The 26,217-nt window shown below is 48.8% G+C and overlaps 1 protein-coding gene across 1 annotated transcript; it reads left to right on the top strand.

The window, feature by feature from the left end:
- Positions 1-24,298, top strand: Antxrl (ANTXR like). The gene is made up of 16 exons (XM_075987345.1): positions 1-254; positions 4,061-4,132; positions 5,560-5,631; positions 7,449-7,530; positions 7,632-7,665; positions 8,979-9,058; positions 9,182-9,250; positions 9,608-9,688; positions 9,799-9,859; positions 15,188-15,286; positions 16,714-16,783; positions 17,335-17,439; positions 19,822-19,939; positions 20,934-21,068; positions 22,450-22,530; positions 23,879-24,298. The coding sequence occupies exons 1-16, from the start codon at positions 1-3 to the stop codon at positions 24,296-24,298; spliced, it is 1,833 nt and encodes a 610-aa protein (XP_075843460.1).
- Positions 24,299-26,217: the final 1,919 nt, after the last annotated feature.

Here is a 26,217-nt window from a genome sequence, read left to right as displayed (position 1 = left end):
ATGGGTATTCACGGTTTCCACATGTCTTGCTTGGCATTCTTTCTGTTATTGTTCTTATTACTGCCTCCCATTTCTAACGCTAAGAGCCTCCGCTACCGTGGCCCTGGCTGGAAACTCTTCGACCGACTGAGCAAGGGCTCCAAAAGTTCCCAGCAACGCCAGGTTCAACAGATGAGGCAAAACTGGAGCCAGGGTGAGAGCCCAAAGTCAGAGGACTGCCTGGGTGTTTTCGACCTCTACATCATCCTGGACAAGTGAGTTGCCCTCCTGCACTGTCCCTAGAGAGTCCTTGGGCATTAGCAGTAGGTCTGACTCTGTAGGACAGGCAAGATCATTGTGGGCAGACCCCGGGATGTAGGCTGTCACTGATTTCCTGAATGCAAGGAGGCCAACACAGGCCTTCTGGATGGCTCTGTCCCCAGCATCTTGACCCTGACCTTGGCACCATGCCCCTCAGGCCCAGAGGTTACTAGGAGCTACCCACAGAGGGACCTTGGAGATTACCGTGGCCTCTGTGGGCGCACTCTCAGCTTTGCTGCTCCAAGTAGCATTATTTTAGTGCCTTAAAGGTTCACCTTTTTTCTCCCGACACAAGAGCCTACCCTGGGAAGAGCCTGTTTTTTTCTCAGTGTGGTAGGGAAGTTACGCTGATCTTTAGACCCCTCCTGGCTGTGAAGAGAGGGAATGGAGATGGGGTCAGAGACCCAGAGAGGCTCAGGGCTTCTATGGTGGTGCCCCTTCCAACTATCCAATTTCTTGGATTACACTTGCTTACACTTCTATCTCTTGAGCTTAGCCATTTGACGTGTCTGTATTTTTCTCTTATTTTCATACATGTATGAAATGTATTTTAGCATTTCATTGCCATTTACCTGCTCTCCTTCCCCTGTTAACCCTTTGCTCTCTCTCCCTGTCTACTCTCGTGTTTGTTTTTTGATGACCCAGTGAGTTTCATCAGGTTGTGTACAGGTCCATCCTTTCCCAGTTTTTCCTTTTTCCTTGTTTTTTTTTAGCCCAATCTTGGGTGATAGTCCCCTGACCTCAGAGGGTGTGATATAAATGTCTCACTTCCACCTGAGTTTCAAGTCATTCCACGTGGAAGGAATTACTTACTCTTTAACCAAGTACAAGCCTCTGCGATTGCTGCTGCTCATTGCAAAATACAAACAAACCAAATTTTTGGCCAAGGTTGTTTGGTCAAAGTCGATGCTGATAGTAATCATAGTTGTTTAGAAAGATGTTTAGTGGATCCTTTGTATCCTGTTAGCAAAACAATAGCAGTAGCTTCTCTACCAAAGCCTATGATCTCCCTGCTACAGGCTTTTGACTATGTTTTATAAGACCAGATAAGAAATCCCCTTTCTGGAGTAGGACTCACATTCAACCAGAAAGCAACTGGTTATCAATAACAGATCTGCTTTAATTGCACCAGTGGGCACAAGGCTTGCTTGGCCTCTTTCTCAATTCTTAGGATATGTGCACACTCCAACATAAATGGCACATGTAAAAATTAGGAACTAGGATTCACATACCTCACTTGAAATCATGCTTTCCCGTTGCATCTATTTTCCTGCAAATATGAAAGGACGGAGGGGGAGGTCCTGGGAGCTTCAAGTTTAAGCAGAAGTGGGCACAGTTGGGTAAAGAGAATGGAGCAGTAAGCGAGTTCGCCAAAGCTGAGCATATAGGGGAAGCCTTATGAAGCCTAACTACTTTGTACACTAACTTAAAATATTTTAAAAGAAGTTGGAACACAGTGCCCCACATTGGTGAACAATGCTGCTCACAAAAGACATGTGTTATTATGTGAAAATCTCAGTGTGAGACACAGATACCTCTCCATACATTACTGTCTTGGGGATTCCCCAGAGGTACCCAAAACAACACATGTTATTGACATTACTCTTGGCTGTCCACCATAACTAGATGATAAGACCCGATTGTTGATGACACTACATACTGTTGTTATATAGGACACAGAGAAATAAATCTTGAACTGGCCAAGACTGTCTCTCTCTCTCTCTCTCTCTCTCTCTCTCTCTCTCTCTCTCTCTCTCTCTCTCTCTCTCTCTCTCTCATGTATAGCTTTCATGGTCCTAGAAGATGCTATTCAGGCTGTTGAGGGGGAAGAAATTAGTGGTCTTTATCTAATTTAATTGCTGGGCACTACATGCCACAATACTGACCTGCCAGGCAAGATGTATTCACTGGTGCTATAGCAGCATGACTGTTTATGGGGCTAACATAATTTCATTCTTCTTTATGGTGAAGGAAAACACCATTGTATATACATACCATGTTTTCATGGACTCCTTTTCTCTGCTGTTGAGCAACAATAAACAAGGATAAGCAGGTATCTCTGTGGTAGGGCATAGAGTCCTTTGAGTGTATGCCCGCAAGTATATTTCTGGACTGCATAGTAGTTTTTGCTTTAGTCTTTGTTATTGTTGTTGTTTTCTTCAGAAATATCCATACTAATCTCCATACCAGCAGTTTGTACTCCCACCAACAGTGAATAAGGACTCCTCTTTTTCTACACCTGTGTGGGCACTTACTATTGTTGGTTTTCTGGTCATAGCTATTCTGACAGGCCTGAGATCGATTCTCAGAGTGATTTTAATTGCTATTTCCCTGACGGCTAAAGGTATTGAGCACTTTAAAAATTTATTAGTCATTTGATGTTGACAGAGGTTTCTGCTTCATTTCCTAATATATGATCACTTTTAGAGACGTTCCACAGGCTGCCGAGAAGAGCATACATTCTGTAATGTTTGGGTGGAATGTTCCAGAACTGTCTGCTGGGTTCATTTGAACTATGACATCATTTAACATTAATGTTTCTGGCTTTTTGTCAGGAAGACCAATTTATTGCTGACAATGGATGCTAAAGTCACCTTCTCTTACTGTGTTTTGGCTAAGTTGTGGTTTTATGTTTAGTGTTGTTGTTGTTGCTGTTGTTTGTTTTAGTTTGTTTAGGTTTTGTTTTATCAAGACAGGGTTTTCTTGTGTGGCTTTGGCTGCCCCAGAACACAGTCAGTAGACCAGGTTGTCATCAGTCTCACAGAGGTCCACCTGCCTTTGCCTCCTGAGTGCTGTGATAAAAGGCGTGTGCTGCCACCACGCAACTTTAGTAGTGGTTTTTTTTTATGAAATAAGGCGTGCCCACGCTCAGTGTGTATGTGTTTACAATTGCAATGTCCTCTTGATGGAGTCACCCGTAATCAGAAGAAAGTGAGTTTATCTCCAGGTTAGTTTTGACTTGAAGTCCTTTCTGTCAGCCCCTCGATGATGTGAATCTTGTAACAGACAAGCAGGAAAAAATAGAGAGCTTTGTTCTGGCTCATGAATGGCTCAGTGGACTAGGCTATCCTGGTAGGCAAGACATGACAGCTACAGCTGGTATGATATGGGGGCCAACAAAGAGCTGGGAAGATCTAACAATCCTCAAGACCCAACCTATGCCCCCAAATGTTCCACAAGCTCCAGAGAAATCTCACCTGAGAAGGAGCTTTGATACTTAACAACCCATAACCCAAGAGTTTAATAAGGGAGCTCCAGGCCAACCCTGGGTCACCTTCTAGGCCTTTCCTAGTGTTCAAATGCCTTCTGATAACAATAGTGCCAGTAGCCCTGACTTACACATTCATGGACAGGACTGGGAATTGGTAAGTTAAAAGTCAGTAGAGGCAGAGTGGAAAGCCTCACACATCAAATCATAGGTAGCTCTTCCAATCAAGACATCATCCTTCATCGTGAGACAACACAACCCTCACCTACCATAATCAGGCACTGTGGGAAGCCACTAAAGACCCTTTTGGGGACCTCACAGTCTCTATAGATGAAGCTGTTTGGATACCTTCTGCTCACTACTAACCCTGAAGAAGATCACCTCTCATGATGATCCACCCTGGTTAGTACTGACACAGCAACATGTTCCTAAAATAAAAATAAACAAACCAACAAATAAATAAAAACAATGAACACCTGGGAAGGCTAAAACTGCCCTTTCCTACCCTATGATGTTACGTCATACCTTGACATACGACTCCTTTGTCTTCAGGTCAGGCAGTGTGGGTGCAAACTGGATCCACGTTTATTCATTTGCGGAAGATTTGGTGAAGAAATTTCAGAAGTATGGCTTCTTCTGGCTGTAATCTCCTCTGTGCTTCAAGGGAGTAGTCCTCTTGTCTCTTAGATTTGATGGGCATGAGATCCCCTCATAGAGGGAGCATAGGCCCAGGCTGGTGTGCTAACATGGGGGACAGCATCTAGTTGGGGTACAGCAACACTGGCTGATCCTCCTTGGGGATTCGGTGTCATACAGTGACAGAGTCCACCCTCCAGGACCCCTCTGAGTGGGAAGGACACCATGATAGGTGGTAACCTATACTGAGCATAGGATGTTCAGGGCCAGAGGAGTGAGCTGGGAAGCTTGTCATATAAAAACAAAGGAAAAGGCAGGAACCCTCAGAGAAAAGTCTCAGGGTCCTAGAGAAACTGGAGTCCTCAAGGCAGGAGGACAAGCAGGGTCAAAGGGTGACATTACTGCGGCCACAGTGCTTATCATGCACAACTTAAGAGAGGGGTCTATGGCTCACAGGTTTCGGGGGGTTCAGTCCCTCCTTCACGAGCATGGCAAGAGGAGCGTTTAGCCAAGACTGTTCACACCATGAAGACCAACAAGAAGAAAGCTAATGGCAGGGACAGGGGCCAGGCTCTAACTGTTGATGGTCTGACTTGATAATCTGCCTCAACCAGCTAGATACCACCTGCAGATTCTATAGCCCCCTGAAATAGTGTCACCAGATGGGGAACGAGTGCTCAAAATCTGGGTTATAAGGGATGTTTCCACCTCAAACTATAGCAGTGACTCCCAGTAAGTGGGTAGTCCCTAAGACTAGGGGAATGAAGTTTGCTCAGGAAAGGCTGGGAGAAGAGGACCACAGGTAGATTGGGGACAAAGCCATAGTAGAGGTCATGCTAAGTCAAGGGAATCTGATTTCCTGCTGAGTGATAGGGAGAGAGGAGGTGGAGGCATGCGTGTGAAGGGCTTCCCAGACAGAGAGTGACCTCGTTGAGTTGGGAGGCAGGGAGGGTGAAGAAAGATGGCTAGAGATGCAAAGAATCTGATAGCTGGGACCAGGGAATATGGTGTTCCCGTGGGGGAGCGTGAGAGCCTCTCTGCCTGTTCAGAATGGGTGACCTGAGTGTGTGCACATACGAAAGAGGAAAGGGTAGAAGGCAAAGGGAGAGAAAAGAGTGAGGGGAGATGGGAAGAGAGGGAAACTGAGGGAAAGAGAGACTGAGGGAGAGAAGAGGAGAAGAGAGGCGAAGCATGGGATGGAGCGGGGGTTGTGCTGACATGTTCTCTCTCTTCCCCGGAGCTACATATCTCTGTGGGCTTCAGAATCCTTTGCCAATTTCACCTTAACCCCTCACCTCTGAATGTCCCCAGTGCGAAGGAGCTGGGGTGGGAGCAGGGATTTTTGTGCCTGTATGCTCCCTGACAGACTGATGATCCAGTGCCTTGGCTTCTCAGTACATGTGCTTTGTCCCCAGCCCTAAAATGCGGATTTCCGTCATTACCTTCTCAACGGAGGCTGAAGTTATCATACCACTCACCTCAGACAGGTAGGTATTGCCCAGTGGCCGGGACACTGGTACCTCGAGGACACTGAAGGCCTGTAGAGATGTCTGCGTCTCCAGCATTGCCCATCCATAGGGGACCTATGGACCCAACTTGACCCTGAACCCCAGTTTACTAGCACCCTTAGGCCTGTACTTAAGCAGAACTCATAGGCTTGATACTTCTAGAAGTTCTCGAGCCCTGAATCTTACCTAAACCCTGCCTATGATAACATATGGGAACTGGGAAAGTACACGTCAGTACCCTTAACACCCATAATAACGGGATTGGTGAGACATGCATGTTCTCTGAGAATTCTGGCCTGTGTTGCTCTCTGCTTGGGTAAGTGAAACAGGGAGGCATCTGGGAAAGCCTGAGGAGAGCTCTGGAGTCTGGGGAGCATAGGTCTCCTGTGGTCATCAATCAATAAGGAAGCATCAAGATGAGAGCCACAGGAAGATATGGGGAAGGGAAGGGGTAGCCACAAAGTGGGGTGACCCAACAGTGAGAGCATCCCAGAGGTAAGAAGTTGGGGGCTTCTGACTGATGAGGAGGAAGATCAACTTTACCTGCTCTTCCAGAGACTCCGTACAAAGTTAGAAAGCCAGAAAGAGATGTGAGGACATGAAGGACTGGGGTGACTGGAGGTGTGAAAATCTCTGTCCTGCATCCTAAGGGAAAAGGCAGGAGCAAGAGTGAGGAGACAACCTCAGGGAAGGGACAAGAGTCTCTGAGTCTATGGACACGGCACCCAAGGTCCATCTGGGAGGTGGGGCAGGAACGGACTGACTCCCACGGGTCCAGGCCAGGCCTGCTGCAGTGTACCCTAGTGGCTGGGTTTTGGGGAAACTTGATTAAATTTGAGTGGCAGAGAGAATTCCCGAGGGTGATTCTGGCAAGGAGTGCAGAGAAGCCACGGGGCATAGGAGAAATAGAAGGAGATGCTGGGTATCTCAGGGGTTATCCTGGGCTGAGTGGAGAATAGAAATAGAAAAAGGATAGTGGTCTAGCTCAGGCAGAAGGATAGACTCTAAGGGCAGATAGAGGGGTAAGTGATGGGATGGCCAAAGGCTGGGGGTTGGCTTAGAGTGGAGCTAAGCTGGCCAGAGGGGAGAGAACTGGATCGGGCTATGCTGGCAAAGGGATGAGGGCAGAACTGTGACTGGAATTCCACAGCTTGGGCCCTGATCATCTCATCTTCTAGTAGAACGTATATGGGCCAGGCATGGCCAGCCCTCAAGGCCTGGGTCCCAGTGATGGGAGCTAGTGGAGTCCACAGTCAGGCTCATATCTAAGTACACAGACTGCTGCCTTTAGCAGACTGGAGGGAAGGGAGTCAGGCCAGGGTGCTGTGACGGTGGAGACGGGAGCTGGTCAGTAAGTCAGCAGGGTGGCATGGCCCCCTCTAGACCTACACAGTGGATAATAGACTGTTCAGAAGGAGGGTGACCATGGCATTAGGTCACCCATTCAGAATGCAGAGACCCACTGTGAATCTCTAGCTTAAATCCCAGGATGTTCTCCAAGGACTTAACGGGCAAGGACTCTGTCCAAATCTCCAAGGCCCTGGGTGACTACAGACGTAAACAAACTCAAAGACAACCAGACCTTCCCGTGGGGCCCACTGAATTCCCTGCCCCATCCTGCCTCCATGCTCGTGGATCAGAGGAAGACCTGACTCAGAAGGGAGAAAGAGTGTCCCTTGTCCAGTACCCTCTCTCAGCCGGGCTGCCTGCAGGGTGGACAAGGCCATAGGACTGCTAAGAGATGTTTTGCCACTGCCAATATCTTTCATACCACTTTTCTGTTTTATCCCTTTCAGAAAAGAAATCGAAAAGGGCCTTCTCACTCTCCTCGAAGAGGTGCCTGACGGATTCACACACATGCAGAAAGGGTTTCGTAAGGTACAGAGAGCTATAGCCCCCTCTGGGCACAGCTACACTGGCTTGGTGTAGAGGGCCACATCTATGCATCTCACCATTTCTTTTTCTTCTTTTCCTGGCAGGCCATAGAGCAGATCAAAAAGGCCAGCTCGGAAGGTGAGCTGTCTGTGCCTTCAGTGGGGCGGGACCCACAGAGCTGGGCTCCCTACAGGGTCTGTGTGTAGATCCTGAGCCTCTTCAAGTCTAACTCTTGGAGCCTGTCGCCCCCCCCACACACACACACATGTAGCTGGCCCCTCTGGAGCACAGCACCCCACTCAGGAGGTTTCAGAGAGGACCGGAAGCTGCGTGTGGTCACGTGTAGTCTTTGTTCTCACTAGGGTTCTTGACATACAGACGGACTGGGAAATAGAAGAAAACATGGGGCCTGGGCAGACTGAGGACCCTGTGCTGGAAGCCAGGGTTTGGTTTCCCTCTGGCTGCTAAATCTTCTCCTATCTCTTGCTTTGTTTGGTCAGCTTCTTAAGCCAATCATGTCCAGCCAAGACCTGTGTCCCTCTGGACTATGGGTCTTGTGGAATCCAGTGGGGATTTTTGATGAGGGGCCATTGGGTTCCCTGCCTAAGATTTTCTGACTCGGAGCCTTGTGGCTAGCAAGAAGGTAGTTAGTATAACAAAAGCTATATTTTATTATGCTGAGGGTCATCACACAAGGCTCACACTCTAAACCCCTAACTCTAGTCCTAAATCTAGCTCCCCAAGGCTGCTCTCCTGTGGGTATATCTTAGCTGAAGATCAGGCCCAGACTCTAACAGAAGTCTCCAGCCCCAGGGAAGATCAAGGTGGTGTCTCTCCTGATACACAGAGCAGAACATTGCTCTTGGTCTCTGATATATAAGTATATGATTATGGAGTGGCCAGTGGGTGTCGTGGGGTTCTAGGATTGTGTCTGGTTATCTTGTGTGAGTGATGTCACTGGGTTCTGGTTATCAGGTGCAGCCCTGGGGGTAGTGGGGATCCTGACTAAGCTATTTTTACATCTCTAAAAGGCATTTTTCACTATGCTCATTGCAGGTCTTGACTCACTGGGTCTACTGTTCCCATTAAGATGTCCCTAACGTAGTGCCTGAAGCTGGTCCCAGTCTCCACCTGCCTCACTGGGCATCCTCATCAAGAAAGGGTGTTTCCCTCCTGTTTCCCCACCAGCCCAGGGAGAGGCCGGGCTTGTGGCACAACCCTTAGTTAAGGGAGAGGTTCCACAGCCAGGGAATAAGAAGCCAGACCTGCTGGGAGGGTCTCAAACCCCTCTGGCTCCTAATCTGTAGAACAAGTAGTACCCACGTCTTTTCATTCTATGAGACCAAGGAGTTAGAAACAACCAACTTTATTGCCCTGAATAGTGCTGGCTCTGCAGCCTCACCCAGTAGGCCACTCCCACTAAGCCCACCCACTTCTTGCTTCTTCCGCAGGCAGCAATGTCAACAGTGTGATCATTGCTCTGACTGATGGGACACTGATGGATAAGCCATTTAAGCAGACTGTGGATGAGGTGAGTCCAGTCTACAAGTATCAGCATTTTGCCTCTGATAATTTAGGGCTGTGTGGGGTTTTTTTGTTGTTGTTTTTGGGGGTTTTTGCTTTTTTTGTTTTTTTAGCATATTCTTTCTTTTAGGCCCAAAAAGCTCGAGAACTCGGAGCCACCATTTTCACCGTGGGTGTGCATGATTTTGACAAAACACAGGTACTTCAGACCAGGTGACCAAGTGCCCCTGTATAACCTATTAGAGCAAGATTGTAAAGGCATTTTCACAGTGCCAAGAGAGTGGAACTCTCACCTACCCAAAGTGCCCTGTCTAGAATTAGCCACTGCAAAAGGGTAGCTCACATTGTAGAGTAAGCCAACCCCCTCCATAGAATGGGTAGGAGAGCTTCCCATTCCTGAAGTTTGGACTTTGAATGAAAGTCAGGGTGTGTCTGACACCCTCCTGTCATCATGGCCTCAGGGCAATAGTAACTGCCCCAGGTCTGGGAATCTGTTGCATCAGACTTCTGGTTTCTGGCTCTGAGGTTCTAACCGGTGACTTTTCTCTGATCATAGATGGTGGATATTGCAGACAGCCCAAGTCACAGTATTGCGGTTCAAAAAGGGTTCTCTGCTCTGCAGAGCATCGTTAACACAGTGAGCAAGTGGGATGTGGGACACTGGGGAACCCTGTCTGCATTCCTTGAGGCTTACTATCCTCTCTCTCTCTCTCTCTCTCTCTCTCTCTCTCTCTCTCTCTCTCTCAGCTTGCTGCCAAGACATGTATTGAAGTGTTATCCGTGCAACCTTCCTATGTGTGTATAAAAGGTAAGAGCTGAGGGGTCACAGACATGGGGAAATGGTATAACTCAAGAGGGTGTGTATGTTTGCACAGGTACATGTGATATATGTATTGTGGTAGTATTGATAGTGATCATCACCTTGACATGATCTGGAATTACCTAGAAGACAAACCCCTTAGCGTGACTTCAAGGGAGTTTCTCAACTGGGTTAACTGAAGTGGGAGACAGCATTCTAGACACAGGCAGCAGCATCCAATGGCCTGCAGTCCCAAGCTGAGTAGTTAGAGAAGAGAACAGTGGCGTTCATGTTCTTCATGACTGTGGCTACAATATGACCAAATGCCTTGCTTTCCTGCCACCATGAACTTCCTCCCATACATGATGGATTGTATTCTTGAACTGTGAACTAAAACTGTAAACTTAAGCTTATTTGGTCTGGCATTTTGCTGTCACTGATACAGAAAACTGGTATCAGGAGTGATATTGTTGTTAAATTCTGTGTACTTCTTAAGCCTTTGAAAACACCTAGTAGGAGAAAATTGTCTGAAAGTTTGGAAAATTGACACAAAAAAGCACAAGAATTCTCTAAGAAAAGCTTAATGGATCATTTTGTTTTGTTTTGTTTTTGTTTTTTGTTTTTCAATACAGGGTTTCTGTGTGTAATAGTCTTAGCTGTCCTGGAATTAGCTCTTGTAGACCAGGATGGCCTCAAACTCACAGAGATCCACCTGCCTCTGCCTCCAGAGTGCACCACCACTGCATAGCACAATGGGTCATTCTAATGGAAATTTGAAAGACCAGTATGCCAAGAGAAACACAGACCGTGGAGGCCCTTAAAGACTGTTGGGAGCCTGGATAGAGGCCATTCACGTCATAGTCTGGCTAGAAATTTGCCTGTATTGTGTTTGTGTCCTGAGAACGTGAGTGAAGCTGAATTCAAACTTAAAGGGATATTTATTTGACAGAAGAAATCTCAAGACATAACAACACTCAGGGTGTGTCATGGTTACCGCTCATTGCTAACCAGGTCTGCAGTGAAGAGAGCCACAGAAGGAAAAGGATATGAAAAAAAAATGTGCTGTTTGGCTGGAGGAAAGGAGTGAATTTTAAGGCTGCAAGCAAGGCTGGAATTGAGAAAGCACCTGTTGTTATTTAAAGTCCTTAGCATCATTCGAGAGAAATCTGCTTAAAACAAGGAGGGTCAGAAAGGTCCCTGAGGACAAGACTCATAAACTGGTCTATCCTATGAAAATGCAAATTTATTTTAAAAGAGAGAGCCTGAACTCAGAAGGGATTTCCAGGTCAAAAGTGACATTCTAGGAAAGTGGTTTCTCAGAGTCAGAAACCAACACGTGTAATTACCACTACGGCTTTGTCGTACAGGGGACCCAGCGCCATCCCAAGCTGACAGCAGAACTTGGCAGTGTCATTCATCTGGTACTGATTGTGTGGACACAAGATCCAATACTGAGGGGGTAACTGAGTCTTGAGAGAGCTCTGTGGGCCACCTAATGTGTAGCAGAGTCAGAGAGAGCTCCTTAGACACCTTTGCTTAAAGCTGTGAAATTGAAGCCTATGTTGCAGTGGAGACCCCAGCGTGTTAGGGATTCTAGAACCATGGAGCATCCACTAAAGAAAACTGCAGGCATGTTGTGGGGCCCGCCAAAGAGAGGCTCTGTGTGCTGAAGGAATCAGAGCCAGAAGGGCAGGGCTACACAAGCCCTTTGAATCCAGTGGTTCCAATACAAGTTCCAACATGCTGGGCTTCCGAGGTCTGTACTCTTGAACTGTCAGTCAAAATAAGCCCTTCTTTCTTAAGCTGCTTTAATGAGACATTTTGTTACAATGAGTGAAACAGGTAATTAACTTGTGTACGGCTGATGTATGGTTTGTGCACATGTGTTTCTATGTAGAAATGTGTGTAGACAGGAAATTTGGTCTGTGTGTGTATGTGATATGTTTATGACATGTGACATGCATGTGGGTGTATATAATGGATGAATGTGTAGGTGTGATATTTTGTGTAGTATAAGTATGGAAAACTGAGCTGGAGTTTTTATATAAGTTATATGTTCTGTGTGTGATTTGTATGTTTTGTAGGTAGGGCATCTTCATGTGATACTTTTGTGGTAAGGTTTATATGTATGTGTGTATGTAGTATATCTTGTCCCCTCTACACTGGGAAAATTTAGGAGAATATTATGGGAAGGAGGGTACGTGTGTGGTTTGATATTTGGGGAAGTGAATATATATGGTATCTTGTGGTATAGGTACTGTCTGTAGTCTGTCTTGTAGAGATGTCTTGAGTGCGGTAAGTGTGCTTTTGATGGCTGTGTATGAGCAGTGTGTATGTGTATGGCATACGTAATATGATATGGGTTGTTGCAAGGGCTGTGGAGTGAGTGACTCAAAGAGGCATGGGTGGAGAAAGTGATGATTGTGCTATGTATATTGGGGTGTTGTGTGTTGTGAAGCATTGTGGTGTGAAAGGGTATATAATGTGTATGCACCACATGATGTGTTTTTATGACATGTCTGAGTTTTATGTGGCATGTGGTGTCTAGTATATATTTATGGCATGCATTTATGTTGTCTGCTATATGAGAAGAGTATATATGATATCTGTGGTGCATGTTTACAGCTGTGAGTGTAGAATAAATCATGTGTGCTGTTTTATGTAGGACATGGAGCATGTCCATTTATGAGTATATGTGTGCTATTAAAGAGCTTGAAGTGTGTGTGTGAGAGAGAAAGAGAGAGAGAGGTATGATACTGGTGATTAAATATGTAGTATTTCTACAGGTACATGATATTTGTGTGCTTGTGTTTTATGGCTGTAAATGCCATAGGCAGTCTGCATGTGTATGCAGTATGTAATACACATTATAGTTAATATGTGTGTTACCCAGTGTATAAAATATGTGCATATGGTGTATGTGAACCTCTGAAGGTACTGTGTGTATTGAAGTATATGTGAGGGTGAGGTGACTATGCTTTGGGTATAGTACGATCTACATTTGGAAGGTACATTCTGTGATTTGTATATACATCGCATTACATTGTGATGTACATGCAAATACTGCCAATTTATCTCAAAACAGAAGGTGTTGCTGGGCAGTGGTGGCGCACGCCTTTAATCCCAGCACTTGGAAGGCAGAGGCAGGCAGATCTCTGTGAGTTCGAGACCAGCCTGGTCTACAGAGCTAGTTCCAGGACAGGCTCCAAAGCCACAGAAAAACCCTGTCTCGAAAAAAACAACAACAACAACAAAAAAAAAAACAGAAGGTGTCATAAGGCTAAGAAGAAAGTATTTTTGAAATTCTCAAGGAAACCCTAGAAAGTGGGATGGAACCACCAACACATTCAGAACACTTTGGCTTTGCTAGAAAGACCAGGAGCAGCCAAAGTGGAAATCCGTGTGCAATTTCCACCTTTGCAAGATAGGGTTCAGTAACAAGGTGATCGTAATGATGGGTAAACAAACCATTGGGCGCAGTGGGCATCTACATGCTCCTGGAAATGAGGAAACATCCAGTGCCTGGCAAAGACACCCACAAAGACAGGAATGCTTACCGCACTTGGGTACTATCATGGCCAACACCTGACCTCCACGACTAGAACTGGCAAAGATGACCTCTGTCCATCCCCAGGTCCCTGCATCCGTGTGCCAGGGACACACGTGTGTTTGTTTCTGGAGGAAGGATGCCTTTCTTTGTCAGTGCATGCATGCAGACTTGGCCCCGTAGAGCTGGATCTTATGCCCTGCAGAAGAGAGAGAGGCAGGGAGCTCTAAACCTCCTTTTACCACTGTGGGCAGCTCAGCTCTTCCTCTGCCTTCTAGTTCAGGCAGCTGAGTTCTGACCTCCAAATTCTTCAATGGGAGTCCAAGACTCCAGGCCTAAGAAGACAAGACTAAGCTTGCTTGGGGGCTGTGCCACCCTCAACACCAATGTAAGCCAGAGGGCCATGTATGTGGGTGCTCCAGTACATAGAACTACATTGTGAGATGTAGAGACAACAGAAGGTGTGAGGACAGGCAGCATCTGAAGGCTCATCGGTGTTAAAGACAGAAGCTGACCCTGACGTTTCCATCCTAGTCACTGGCTCCGGGCCATCCCCGCCCCTCCCTGTCTAATGGAAAAGTGAGGAGTCTGTTATGCTGTAAGATGAAGGGAAGAAAGACCTCCGCTTCTGGGATAAAAAATAAAAATAAAAAGGCCAGCAGTATAGCCTGCCTCTGACTGTCCTGGAGCCCACCAGCCTTGGTGTCTGGAAAGCTGTGACAATCCCCACATGAAAGCATGAGGTTGTCACTCTTTCCTGCCTGAAGCTGAACGGAGGCAACAGGTGCTTCCAGATGTCCATCTGCTCAGTCACTGACCTGCTAAAGTGTTGGCCAAAAGTTTGTGTTAAGCTCTCGTGTGAGAATACCCGTCAATTTCAGAGAAACCTGAGGCAGAAACCAGGACCCCGAATGCAACAGAATTGGCTGTTTGCTTGAGGTGGTACTGAGTCATCCTGTGTGCTATGGAGCCTGAGGAGAGTCCTTGTAGAGGACGGTCCTTGATCAACCATCCTGAGGCATCTGAAATACAAGGACAGCAGGAATGAGCTGGCCCTGGGCCCCGAAGCAGCTATGCAGGCAAATGAGGAAAAGGTAGAGGAATCTGGTCTGTGGAATCACCCACCCATCCATCCTCACTGATGTTAAAAAGACCTTGCTAAACCTTAGAGTGATTGGCAGGATGAGTGAAGATTAAGAAGAATGTGTTGGCCTCAGGACCTGGATCTCAGAGGTGCCATCTCTTTATGAGGGACTCTCTTGGGTGGGTCAGGGACTGGACCCATTTCTTATGCCCCAGCCCTTATTCTTGGGGTCTCTATTCATATATCATAAACATAGGAAAGGACTGATATTCTCTATGCTCAGGGGTACCACAGGCATTAAGTAGGAAGCTGGTACCTAACCCTGTGCAAAGAAGACCCTGTGTCTGTACAGTGCCCAAGTGGAGTAAGGAATGCAAAAGTTTCCAAGCAGGAAGGTTTCAGCTGAGTTAGCCTAGCTTGGAACAGGGCTGGGACTTCCGCATAAACTTCAAATTTGTTGGCTCAGGGATCCCAGAAGGACTCCTAACTTGGCAAGGCCCCTCCCTGTTACATTAGCATGGATGCTCTGTAACATCTAGACAAGGATTTGCCCTACAAGTCCCACAGATGACGGTTCAGACACTGCTGTTATTTCACGAAGGCTCCCGAGAATTCCCTCTTCAGGGTAGCCCTTCATGAAAGGTGAGACCAGAGAAAACATGGCACCCAACTCCTCCGCTCCAATGCTCAAATGTTCTTCTTGCAGGTGCCTACCAAGTAAACATTAGTGGACGTGGGTTTAGTAATGCGAAAGACATGAACCAAGTTATTTGCAGATTCACGCTCAGTGACTCCAGAATTGTTGGTAAGTAGTCCCGTGGCATCCTTGAGGTATACGTTACCATACAGAATCATTTCTCTAAGTCAGCCTTGCCTTCTGTTCTTACTGACCATGTGCAATGGACACTGGAGAGTTAAGGAAGCTTGGACCAATGGAAAAAAAAAGACCAAGTGGCATGCCTAGGTCCGTCTGCCTTCATACAAACATAGGGAAAGAATAACCCCCCAGCTCCCAAAGGCATCTGGAGGCTGGCATGACACTGGCCCATCCCTGACTACTGCATCCCGCTAATCTGTCTTCTGCTCCCCTTCCCGAAAGTCAAACACCAGAAGCTGGTGTCTACAGTTAGAACAGAACAGCAGCCTCCAGACTGACCCTGGAAGATGTCTAAGAAGTCTTTTTGGAAAATTATTCATTACAACACACACAGGGGAAACTAAGGATTGGGAAATTGGAAGCCTAGCCAATGGGAATACAGCTCAGCCCTTGACTTATGCCCCAGCTCAGTGGAATGTGTGTTAAAGATAAGTGGCTTCTGTCACAGTTATAGAACTCTTCTCAGGCTCCCAAAGGAGCAAAAGAAGAATCTCTATTCCCTTATGAGCCTTCTCCAGTTCAGTAAACAGTCCAACTATCCACCCACCTCCTGGGTCTAAGCCTGGTTGCCGTTCTTGGTCCTTTTTTCCTATTCTTGTACCGAGTCTGCCAGCACTTCATCTTGCCTTTATCTTGAGCCTCCACAGTCCCTGGCGGACCCATCTCCCCAGCAGTAAAGTCCAAACTTCTTCCCAGAGCCCACACTTCCAGCAACCTCGTAGTAGGTGCCTTACTATGTGCCTCTCACTTAGCCCGGAGCCCCCAGCCCTAAGATCATTTCCTGACTGCTTCAAGCTCAGACATCAGCAATTCCCACAGAATCAGTGTCAGTGCACATGGTGCACCAAACACAAACATACCAAGAATTATTGTCCATGGTCTTGACTCCTATGCTCAGTAACTCACATCCCACCCAGTGCAGCTGCCTGATGGTCTCACCGCTGAATATCTTTAGCTAATCCCAGGCAAGGCATCATTGCATTGTATGCTCATTTTTTAAAATAAGAAATCATATCTCTAAAAGAAGGAACCCATCACCAGTGACTAAGCATCTGTCTTCTCCCCAGTATGCCCCACCCAGGTTACAGCACACTGCACTCTGTCTTTTGTGTTGTCCTGTGTGTGGTGTGTCTTGTCTTTTCTCTCTTCCCCGGGGTGCAGGAGCCCTTGGCTATGTGTGCCTGCTGGGTATCAGAATGTGGTTCAGTAGTGGGCAGAGCTGGGACTCAGCGGGTGCCCTTCAACAAAGAGAGGCAGGGGGATCTAGGCAATCATCAAGCAGTGTGAGCTTCAGACAGAGGGTGACAGTGGAGGAAGGACACCCCTATTGATAATCTTGTGTCATTCTCTTTTAGATGAAGGCCCTACTGATATTAATGACAAGAGTATATCCTGTCCTGGACCGAGGATACAGCGAGCTGGAGAGTAAGTGCCCCTTGCTGGAGATCCAGTAGTTTGTTTATCATCAGAGTAAGTGCCCCTTGCCAGTAGCTTAGTGCAGAGTTCAGGAGTTGGTGTTTACCAGTTTGTGGGGAATCTGGTGTGTACCCTCTGCTGTGAATCACATATTTGCTTATATGTGGGTTCCATTTCCCTTCCACGGGCCCCTGTTAGTGTCCCTGGTAGTATTCAGGAATACACAGTGCTCAGGCACTGCTGAGGGCAGAATGGAGGAGGTGATGGGTCTGAGGGTTCAAACCATTGTCTCAATACCTCCCTGATTCCTTAGCTCATAGCCATTATGGCCATATGACATGAAGTCCTCTTCTGACCTCATCTGTAGCCTTCACCATCCCTGAAGAGGTTGACTTGTTATGCATTGGGGATTAAAGTTCTCTACCTACCTACTCACTATCAGGAAACTCTCCGCTAGCATGTCAGCATCGTTCCACTGAGGGTTGATGTGTGTGACCGTTCCAGCAAACCAAGGCTTCCAGGGCTCTTTCCATTATCTAACTCTCTTTTCTGTGCACTAGGGAAGTCTCTCTTCAGGTCAGTCTGAATAATGGCATCTCCTTCATTGGGAACAAACTCACCATAACCAGTACCAACTGTGAGAGTACCAGGGTAAGAGCCCAGGGGTGTTACAGATCCACCTAGAGGTCAAAAGATTAGTCACAAAAGGCCTGGAGGTGCACACAAGTCCCTTAGGTAGTCTGTGGCAGTTTCTCAAAGAGCCACCTGGGACAGGTACAAGGCTTTGCCAGACACTGTCTAAGACATGCAAGGCACACGACAGCACCACATGGATGTGCCCAGAGTTTCTGCTAGCAGCAGTCAAAGATGTGTGCCAGTGAATCAGAGTCCCAGTAGCTAATGTGGACCCAAACCTACTCAGGGTCTCACTTGCCAAGTACCTGCTGGCTTGGTGACTCCTGTCATTTACAGGGTCCTCTCCATCCCTGGCTGCCCCTCTGCAGGCTTACTATCGCCTGCAGGGCATCCTCTCCCACCATGGTGGGGGAACTGTCTGGCCTGTGGACCCCAGAGCTCATTCAGGGCCCCTGAGGGGGAAAGAGCTGCTCCTCAAGGGCTGCCTTCCCAACTCCACATCTGTCTTCCAAGCACCTGAGACCAGTGCAGTGTGACTGAGGGGTATGCCCAAGAGAAAGAGCTTTGTGTCCACCTGTGACAACTCTTGAGTTTCTCTCAATATTCAGAGGAAGGAGGGGTGAGCTTCTCGGGCAGAACTGAGAGACACAGAGAGCAGCCAGGGAAGGGAGACCCACATCTCCCGGCCCTACACCTCTTTAGTGGCCCAGCAGCCCAACCCTCTCCTTGAGATCTGATCGCCGGTGGTAGCCTAGTGCACTGTCCACCAAGGCCACAGCAAGAACTGGCATCCTCAGACCCTGGGAGATACTGAGTCATCCTTTTCTAGGTTCAAGGCCGGGAAAGGTTGACTGCCCTCTGAGGACCAGCCTGGGCCACTAACTCAGCTGTAGCCCCTTGGGTCTAGGCAAGCTGGGTGGAGAGAGTGTATGCACAAATAAGAAACAAGGGGTGGGCACATGGGAAGAAGCCACTGTTGTTATCAATCATAGGGGATTGCAGCAGGCAGCAGCAGCGGTAGCAGCAGCAGCGGTAGCAGCAGCAGCGGCAGTGACAGCAGCAGCAGGAGTAGCAGCGGCAGCGGCAGCAGCAGGAGCAGCAGCAGCAGGAGCAGCAGCGACCCTAAACCCAACCAGCTACCGGAAGAAGACCCAGACCCAGAAGACACAACACAAGGCAAAGTCACCACTGCTCCCAACAAACCACCAGAAGACTACCCTCACTGGAACTGGAAGTTTTTTATCTTCTTATCAATCGTGCTGGTGCCCCTCCTGTCGCTGTGCTGCTGTTGCATATGGTGCTGCAAGAAGGTCAAGTCCACTGCCCACCCCTCCCCCTTGCCCTGGCTCCCACATGCATGCCCCGCTCTCCAAGGAACAATGTCATAGCGCAGTATTATCAACCAGCCTGCTGGCAATTTCCCATCTGTTCCAAGGTCCTTCTGTCATCCAGGAGAGACACAGACTCTTAAAATTAAAGCCCCAAGCCCTAGAGCAGCCTGGGTTCTGAGAACTCTCCAGCCTCGCAGATGCAGAAGTTCCATTTAAGATGCCTGGGCTATGGGCTGAGGCTGGCCCTGGAGAGAGGCCATCCCAGCACCCAATGGCCCTAACCATCTTGTATCAGCTACACATCTACAGGCCTCATGTGGCCAAACCTCAGAGGTGTCCTGTATGTCAGGACAGGATCTCTCATGTAGTCCCAGTAGTCCCATATGCAGGGTGATGCCTATCAGACACGATTAGTTAGGGCAGAACTATCCTTGATACCAACTCCTTTCCCGATCCCGGTATAACATACAGCCCCATACTGGGCTGCAGAAGTACAAAGAAGCAGCAGAGACACCCTCCCCCACCAGGGACTGCAGTTACTGTTCAGCTTCAGGGGGAAATGCACCCATCCAGAGACGTAACCAGAGCTTGGCTAAAGCAGAGCCAGATGCAAAGATGGCACTGGCATTCTGGGACAGGGTGTGAAAAGGCAGAAGAGCTGGGGAGCTAGGATGGAAGGAACCCTCCAGAGAGATGAAGGAGAAGGAGGAAGTAGCAGCCCTGGGGGACAGCATGCAAGAAGAGCTGCCAAGGCCCACCTCCTCTCAAGGGCACAACGAACAGAGAAATCTGGGCACTAAACTAGAGAGTGAGGAGGCTGCGGGATGAAAAAGGGAGGATGAAGGACAGTGAGCTTCTGCCAAGGGGAAATGTGGGCTCCACTATAGTTGGGATGTGACTGATGAGCAGTGCCCCAGTGGTGGTCCTCTCCAGGGACCAGAACCTTGATTCGTGTGGCCTCCTCCTCTACCAGAGAGGAAGGAGGTCTACCTTAGGCCAGGTAGAACCCACTGGACACAGCACCACAGGCAGGGGACACCTACATAGGCACCCAGAGGCCTTGTTGTCTCCCTGTTCCAGATCAGGGTCCCCACTGGCTGCAGGGCCAAGGCAAAGCCCACCCTTCCCACTCAAGCCCACATCTGTCTGTTTTACATTCCAGCGTAAGAAAAAGCCGCCGCCGCCAGAATTAGAGAAGGTGAGTTGGGTAGGGGAAGAGGGTGACACTGTCACATGACATCATGAAGTCTTCATGAGGCATCATGAAGTCTGGGCCCAGAATCGCTCACTACTTTGGCAGTGAATGGGTGGAATGCAGATCAATGGGAAAGTCATGGGACCCAAAATAATGTCACCCAGACAGACTCCCTGCATTTCACAATCATTAGGGCTTTGGCGACCTGCACCACTGTGTGCAGCTGTCCATTGATGAACTGGTATCTTTCAGTGGATCCCATAGGACTCCTTATAGAATGTCAAGGACACAAACGAGTTCTTAGTATAGGAGCTGCACGCGTCAGACCCAGGTCTCCATCTCCGGGCTCAGAGCCTTTGGGCTTCTCTACTCTTTGTCCGTCACCTGCTGAAAGGGCTTCCCTGAGGTCCACCTAGGATGTCCAGAACTGGGGAAAACCGAGGATATCCTAACTGACCATGAGCTATGAGAGATGTTCCCAGCTGAGCAGAGGGACCAGATGGGAAAGCAACTGTGTCTTCTTTGAGGGTGGGGACCAGAAGAGGTAACAAAAGGCTGGAGCAAGCAGAACCTGGACCTGGGCCTGGGCCGGAGTTGGAGCGGCATTCCTGTCCATGTGGGAGAGTGCTAGCGGCAGAGTTGCCCTGGGAGCTTGCCCCTGTAAAGGCCAGAACCAAGTGGAGGAGAATGCCACCTGGCACTGCCCACCCTCTGCACAGCCTCCAGGCTAGGCTTCTGCCAGCAAGAGTGGCCCCAAGAGAATCAAGAGCACAGCAGTGGGCTCTTGGCGTTTGGGGAAGCTCAATATCTACAAACCAGAGGGGCTTTCTTGGCTGTTCTTCTCATGAATGACCTCTCGGGTGTGGGTTACAGTCTTCCATTGGCTCCACAACATTAGTTGACTGACTCCCCAGTGCAGGGGTATGCAAGGCACGGTGTGCCCCTCTCTGTTCAAGAAGCTGCAGGCAAAACACACACCAACCCTTTTCACTTCCAGGGTCCAGAAGAGAACCAGTCCCCTCCTCCTATATCACCACCGGCTCCTCCCATCCCTCCTTCATCTCCATCACCTCCCAACCCAAGCCCTACTGTGATCGTTGCCTGCTGTGGCTGTGGAAGCAGAGGCATCCAGGTGACTGGGAGATGGGCATGCTGTGACCCTAGGCTCAGCTCAGGGGGGATGGGCACAGCCAATCATCAATAGAGAGATCTGACTGTGAACATGTAACACTTTATGTCTGAGGACACCCGGCTCCCTGTCTTTCTCCCAGGGCTAGAGGGGAGCAGCACACAGGAGGGTCTTCCAAGTGCTTGCATCCCTGTTTTTGCAGGTTCCCTGGACATGGCCACTGTGTCCTGTCTTGCCAGTCTCCGGTTCCCATGTCATTGTCTCTGCCCCAACGATGTCATTGCTGTCCCCTTAGTCTGTGGACGAACGAATCAAGATATATTGGGTATATCTTGCAAAGTCTGATACAGTAAAAACAAAAAAGACCAGTCATGAGTTACCATCTGTCCACCAAGAACTGGCCAAACACCGGTTGTCCTGGCCAGCCAGGACCAAGGCTCTTCCTATACAAGCAGAAGAGCTGATTGAGTGGTCTTAATGGCCACTGAGGTGGACAAAGAGAGACAAGATGGAGGTAGATGACATGGAGTTCTGAAGGGGCATCACAAGCTTCCTATGTGGAACTGAGCTCCAGGGCAAACAGCTTTTCATTTGAAGCCCCTCCTTCCAGGCCACCTCAAGAAAAGGGGAAGACAGACAGCAGCCCCAGATCCCAATATGGACACCCTACAGGAACAGTGCTAAGGAACAAAGAGCCCCAGTCCCCCTCGGGGCTTTGAAGTCTTCCTCCCTGCCCTGCCTCTATCTGTGGTGGGCCCATTGCTCCCTCCAGAGAGCTTCTAAGTCTTTGGCCATTGCCAAGGACATCTGAGAGCCATGCCAGCCCATTCCCTGCCTGTGAGCTACAGTGAAACCAACACAGGTCTCCTAAGAGGAAAACAGCCACTGCCAGTAGCCTGGCCTCCCTGGCTCATCCCCACCCACTCCATAGGGCCCAAGGACTCTGACCTGTAGGGCTGAGACCATGACGTTCTCTACAGTTAGGCCCAGGGTTCCTCCAACCTCTCCTTGCTTTACCTGGGACCATGGGGCAGCAGACCCTGATCGAGACCTGGACCTCTTGCCAGCCTGACCTGGCTTTTTCCCCCTTCCCAGGCCTTCTACCCAGACACTTCACAAAGCCCCTAGCTCCCCTGGAGGCCTCTGCTTGCCACCACATACCCATCAAGCCTCTGAACTTCTCCAAAGCACTCTTTTTCCACATTGTCCTAACTTCTATGTCCTCCAGTGCCCACTCCAGACACCAAGTCTTTAGACTGGTCCCTCTTAGGAGAGGATGGGATTTGACTTCTTGCACCCATGTTGACAGAGTTCTAGTAAGTGTCTTTGGGGAGGGGGCAGCTCCCATGCGCTTCTGCTTACTCATGTCCCGGATGCTTTTCAGGGAAACCTGGGCCCATGCTGCAGCTGCTTTCACCCAGGTTACCACCCGATGCCAGTGATGTGGTGTCATCCCAAGGTCCAGGTGAGCCAGACCCAGGAAAACTCCAGGGCACAGAATGGCCATTGGTTTTGTATTTTGAACTTGCAGTGTTCTGGATCCACGGTTTCATGAGAGCCGTGCACTGGAAAGGGTGGGTTTTAGCTGAGATGGTTTACTTCAGGGTTTACTGTGGCGGGAGGGGCCTGAAGTCCCCGACAAGGTACAAAGTTAAGTGAGCGTCAACCAGCACCTGTTGCTCCCTTCGAGGCACAATGTAAGATGTCCACTGCTGTGCCCTCTGCAGGGACAAATAAAGGGAACTGTTTAGGGCAGGGATTCAGTAGGGGTTGGTCTGGGTCCTAAAGCCTCTTGCAGGACAGTCAGCTTGCGGCACTGGGCTTGTGTAAGTAAAAACCAAACACTAATCCAGCTCACTTGGCAAGTTCAGACAGGTTCCTGTATGAAGGTACTCAGGGATGTTCCACCAGGCTGGTCTTCTGCCTGAGCAAGGAAGTACTGTCTAAGTGGGACCCACTTAAGAACATTCTGGAGACCTTAACCCTAGTCTAGCAGCAGGGAGTGGAGGTTGTGGTCAGGGACCCTGCTCACATACCGTCTCCCACGCTTGAGTGTCCTGTGCCACCCTTCCCGAAGGCGCCTTCAGGCGCAGCCTCACCTAGACAAAAGCAACAAGATTAAGATCCTGGTGGGACTGAGTGTGCCTCTCCTCCCGCTCTGTGTCACCCAGTGGGAAGGTGGTCCCTAAGCTCCCTATCCTGGGTGGGAGTGGCGCGCAAGCTTGAGGACTTGAAAGGAGCCTTCTTGTTCCAGTCACCTCATAAGCTTTCGTGCCTCAGCTAATCACAACCCAGGGAATTCTTTACAAGTTTCAGTTTACTGCAAACCTGGGCATTTATGGAGTAAAAGTAAGTGGCTTTTCTGCCTTGAACTTTGACAGCATGAATGTCTGCCCCGTGGCTCTCCACTTCCCGAAGGAATTTGTCTAGTTGGTGCCATCTCCTTTGTAAATACGCACAAAGTGCAGTCGAGTTTGGGAGTCACAATCACTGAGGTCTGGGCTCTCTTCAGTTCATGCTTTATCTCTCTGCCTGTTAAACTGATGGAAATCTGGCTCGGTAGATGTAAAACTGAGAAACCTCCCCCTGCCCTGAACAGAGTATCTACCATAATGATGGGGCGTTCCCAACCCCACTCATCTTTCTATGCCTACCCCCTCCACCCAGGAGCTGCTTGGAGCCTGGAAACTCATTCCATTCTCACGACTGCCTCAGAGAAACTGTAACTTCCATATAGATAACTATGGTCTAAGGACTTTCCGCCTCAATTCCAGTGACCTCTCTGTGACCTTCTGTTTTTGTCCTTCCTCCAGGGGAGATGCAACAACTTTACTCTTGTGAATCCTAGCTGCACACAGGCCTCCTGCAGCCCGAAGCTTTGTCTTCCTTCCAATAGAGAATATCTCCATCTCACGAAACCTTCATACTCCTCAAGGCTTGTTATTCAACCCACCGGGGAGTGCTTTCGCATCTCCCAGGCACCCTGCAAGCCAAAGATCTGCCTTAAAGCAGGCCAAGAAAGTCTCCCTGTTGCACCAAGCCTCTGCTCAAAAGTGTGTCCACCAAGTCAGAAGTGCTACACCCTCGACTGTTCACAGTCCTCATACCCAAACAGGTGTACCCCTTCTCCCTCCAGGATGCTGCCTCTGCTCCCTCCCCGTGCCCGCCAATCTGTAGAAACCCTTTGTCAAGCCTACCCTTGTGGTCCATCCTCTAAAGAACCAAAATACTAAGTTTAAGAGGTGTTTGTTTCTTATATTGGACACGTGTGTCAGGTCTTAGATTGTAGGGAGAAAGCTACAATTGGCTGCTGATCCTCAGGCTCCGTATCTAGGGAGATGCTCGCCGTCTGAGGTGAGATTATGTTGCATGTACCAGGCAATACCCACTTGTCTCACTTCCTATAAGTCTATCTTCATCTGTCTGCAAAAGCTTGGACAAATGGGATCTTCCTTGAAGGTCTCTGTGAAACTGAGACCTCCTCCCAGTCTTTAAATACTCTTCTGAGTTTTCTTTCCCTCAGTTTTTTGGCAAAGAGAAGTACTTGAATGTTTCAACCTGGTTGCATGTTCCTGGTTTCCATTTTCTAGATCCTTGAAATTTGAATGTATCCTAGGAGGAAAGAAAGCCCCTTCTGAAAGCAAGACTTCTCTTTCTAGATAAGCCAAATACTCCCAACACCCAAGAGAGCCTCCCACCTGCTGCATCAGGCAAACCTCACCTGAGTGTCCTTAGAATCAGGCTTCAATGGGGCTTAGTGTTACAGTGTTCAGCCACCCAGCCTGTGACCCATGCCTATGTGATCCAGCAGGGACCAGACACATCAGCATGAGGACCCAACAAGGGACCCCAGGGTCCTCTGGAGATTCCCCAAGGAGGCCATGACACAGGCTATTCAGTAGTCCCAAATCTCAATCAGTGAAGTGTCAGCTTCTCCCCTCTCCATTTCCCTGAAGGTTATACTCAGGCATTGTGGTTGGATTTCTCTAATGCAAATCCAGGTGGAAATATGCCACAGCTTGGCTTGTAGCTGGTTTTGACTAAGTTGGTGGGTAATGCTGGTTCTACCATCCTCCATGTTTCCACAGCGAAAGCCGTGCTGGAATGCTTTATGTTGTGTGAAGGGATTTTTTGGGGGCTTTTTCTCTCCATTGCATAGTGTTGACCTCCAAAATCAAGGGATTCCTGTTACTACCCCAACTTCCCTGTTTGGTACTGCCCTTGACGTCATCACAACTTGGGCTGCATACTTGAGTCCCATCTTTTACCTGGATGGGACCTGAGCTTCTCCCATCCTTCCAGTCCTCTCTGGCTTCTGTCAATCAAACATCTCTTCTGGGAGAAGATCGGACAAATTGAAACAGAGGTATCTGGTGACAACGAGTGAACTTAGATACCCGTGATTCTCTCCAATTGCCAAAGAGCTGTGCTGTGTCAAGACTGTGACAGGCACAGGTGGAGCACCGCAGACTGGGTTGGGCCTCAGTGGCCAGGCCTTCTGTCTCCACAGTAGCCCAGGGTTCCGTCACTACCCAGCAGGCCCTGTCTTTAGCAGTCAGAGGTTGTCACTTTTATCAAAGTGGTACAGCTAGAACCTCCAGAGTGCAGATGTGGCCTTGGTTTGTAGGATGCCCTTTCTCAACTCTTGATCCTCAGCCTGGAAGCTAAGAGAAGTCATACCAGGGCCTAGGAGTATCTGCCCACCTAACTTTGTGCTTAGTCTGCCTATGTGTCTGAGGCACCACCAGAGAGTCATGGTGTCCTTGCCAGTGTTTTGTGAGGCTGGCTGTTGCCTTCCTCTCCGCAGAGGAAAGGATGCTCTGCTCTGAGCATTTATGAGTGCTTTCCTGGGGTCTCACAGTCTTTCAGTGGAGGGACCAGGGTCAGTGCAAAGAAGCTGCTCCTCAGTTCATCCTGGGGACTTTACCCTTGTAGCTGAGGTAAAGGATTCTTCCTGGCTGCAGTGCTCTGAACCTCCTCACTGCTTTGCATGACCTCTCATCCTGGACTCCCGTTTGGGCTCCTTGAAGCCAGGAGTGTCCCTCACACCCCTAGCAGTGACAGTGCAGTGTCTCTCTGCAAGCACATGGCACAAGCCCACCTTCACACTCAACAGGAACTCATGTTCCCCAAAGCTATGACTCCACCCCTT

This window comes from Microtus pennsylvanicus, chromosome 10 (assembly GCF_037038515.1).
Source record: "Microtus pennsylvanicus isolate mMicPen1 chromosome 10, mMicPen1.hap1, whole genome shotgun sequence".
In the NCBI taxonomy this organism is placed as follows: Eukaryota; Metazoa; Chordata; class Mammalia; order Rodentia; family Cricetidae; genus Microtus; species Microtus pennsylvanicus.
The sequence above is the reverse complement of the archived record's forward strand: the minus strand, read 5'-3'. Positions and strand labels throughout refer to the sequence as shown.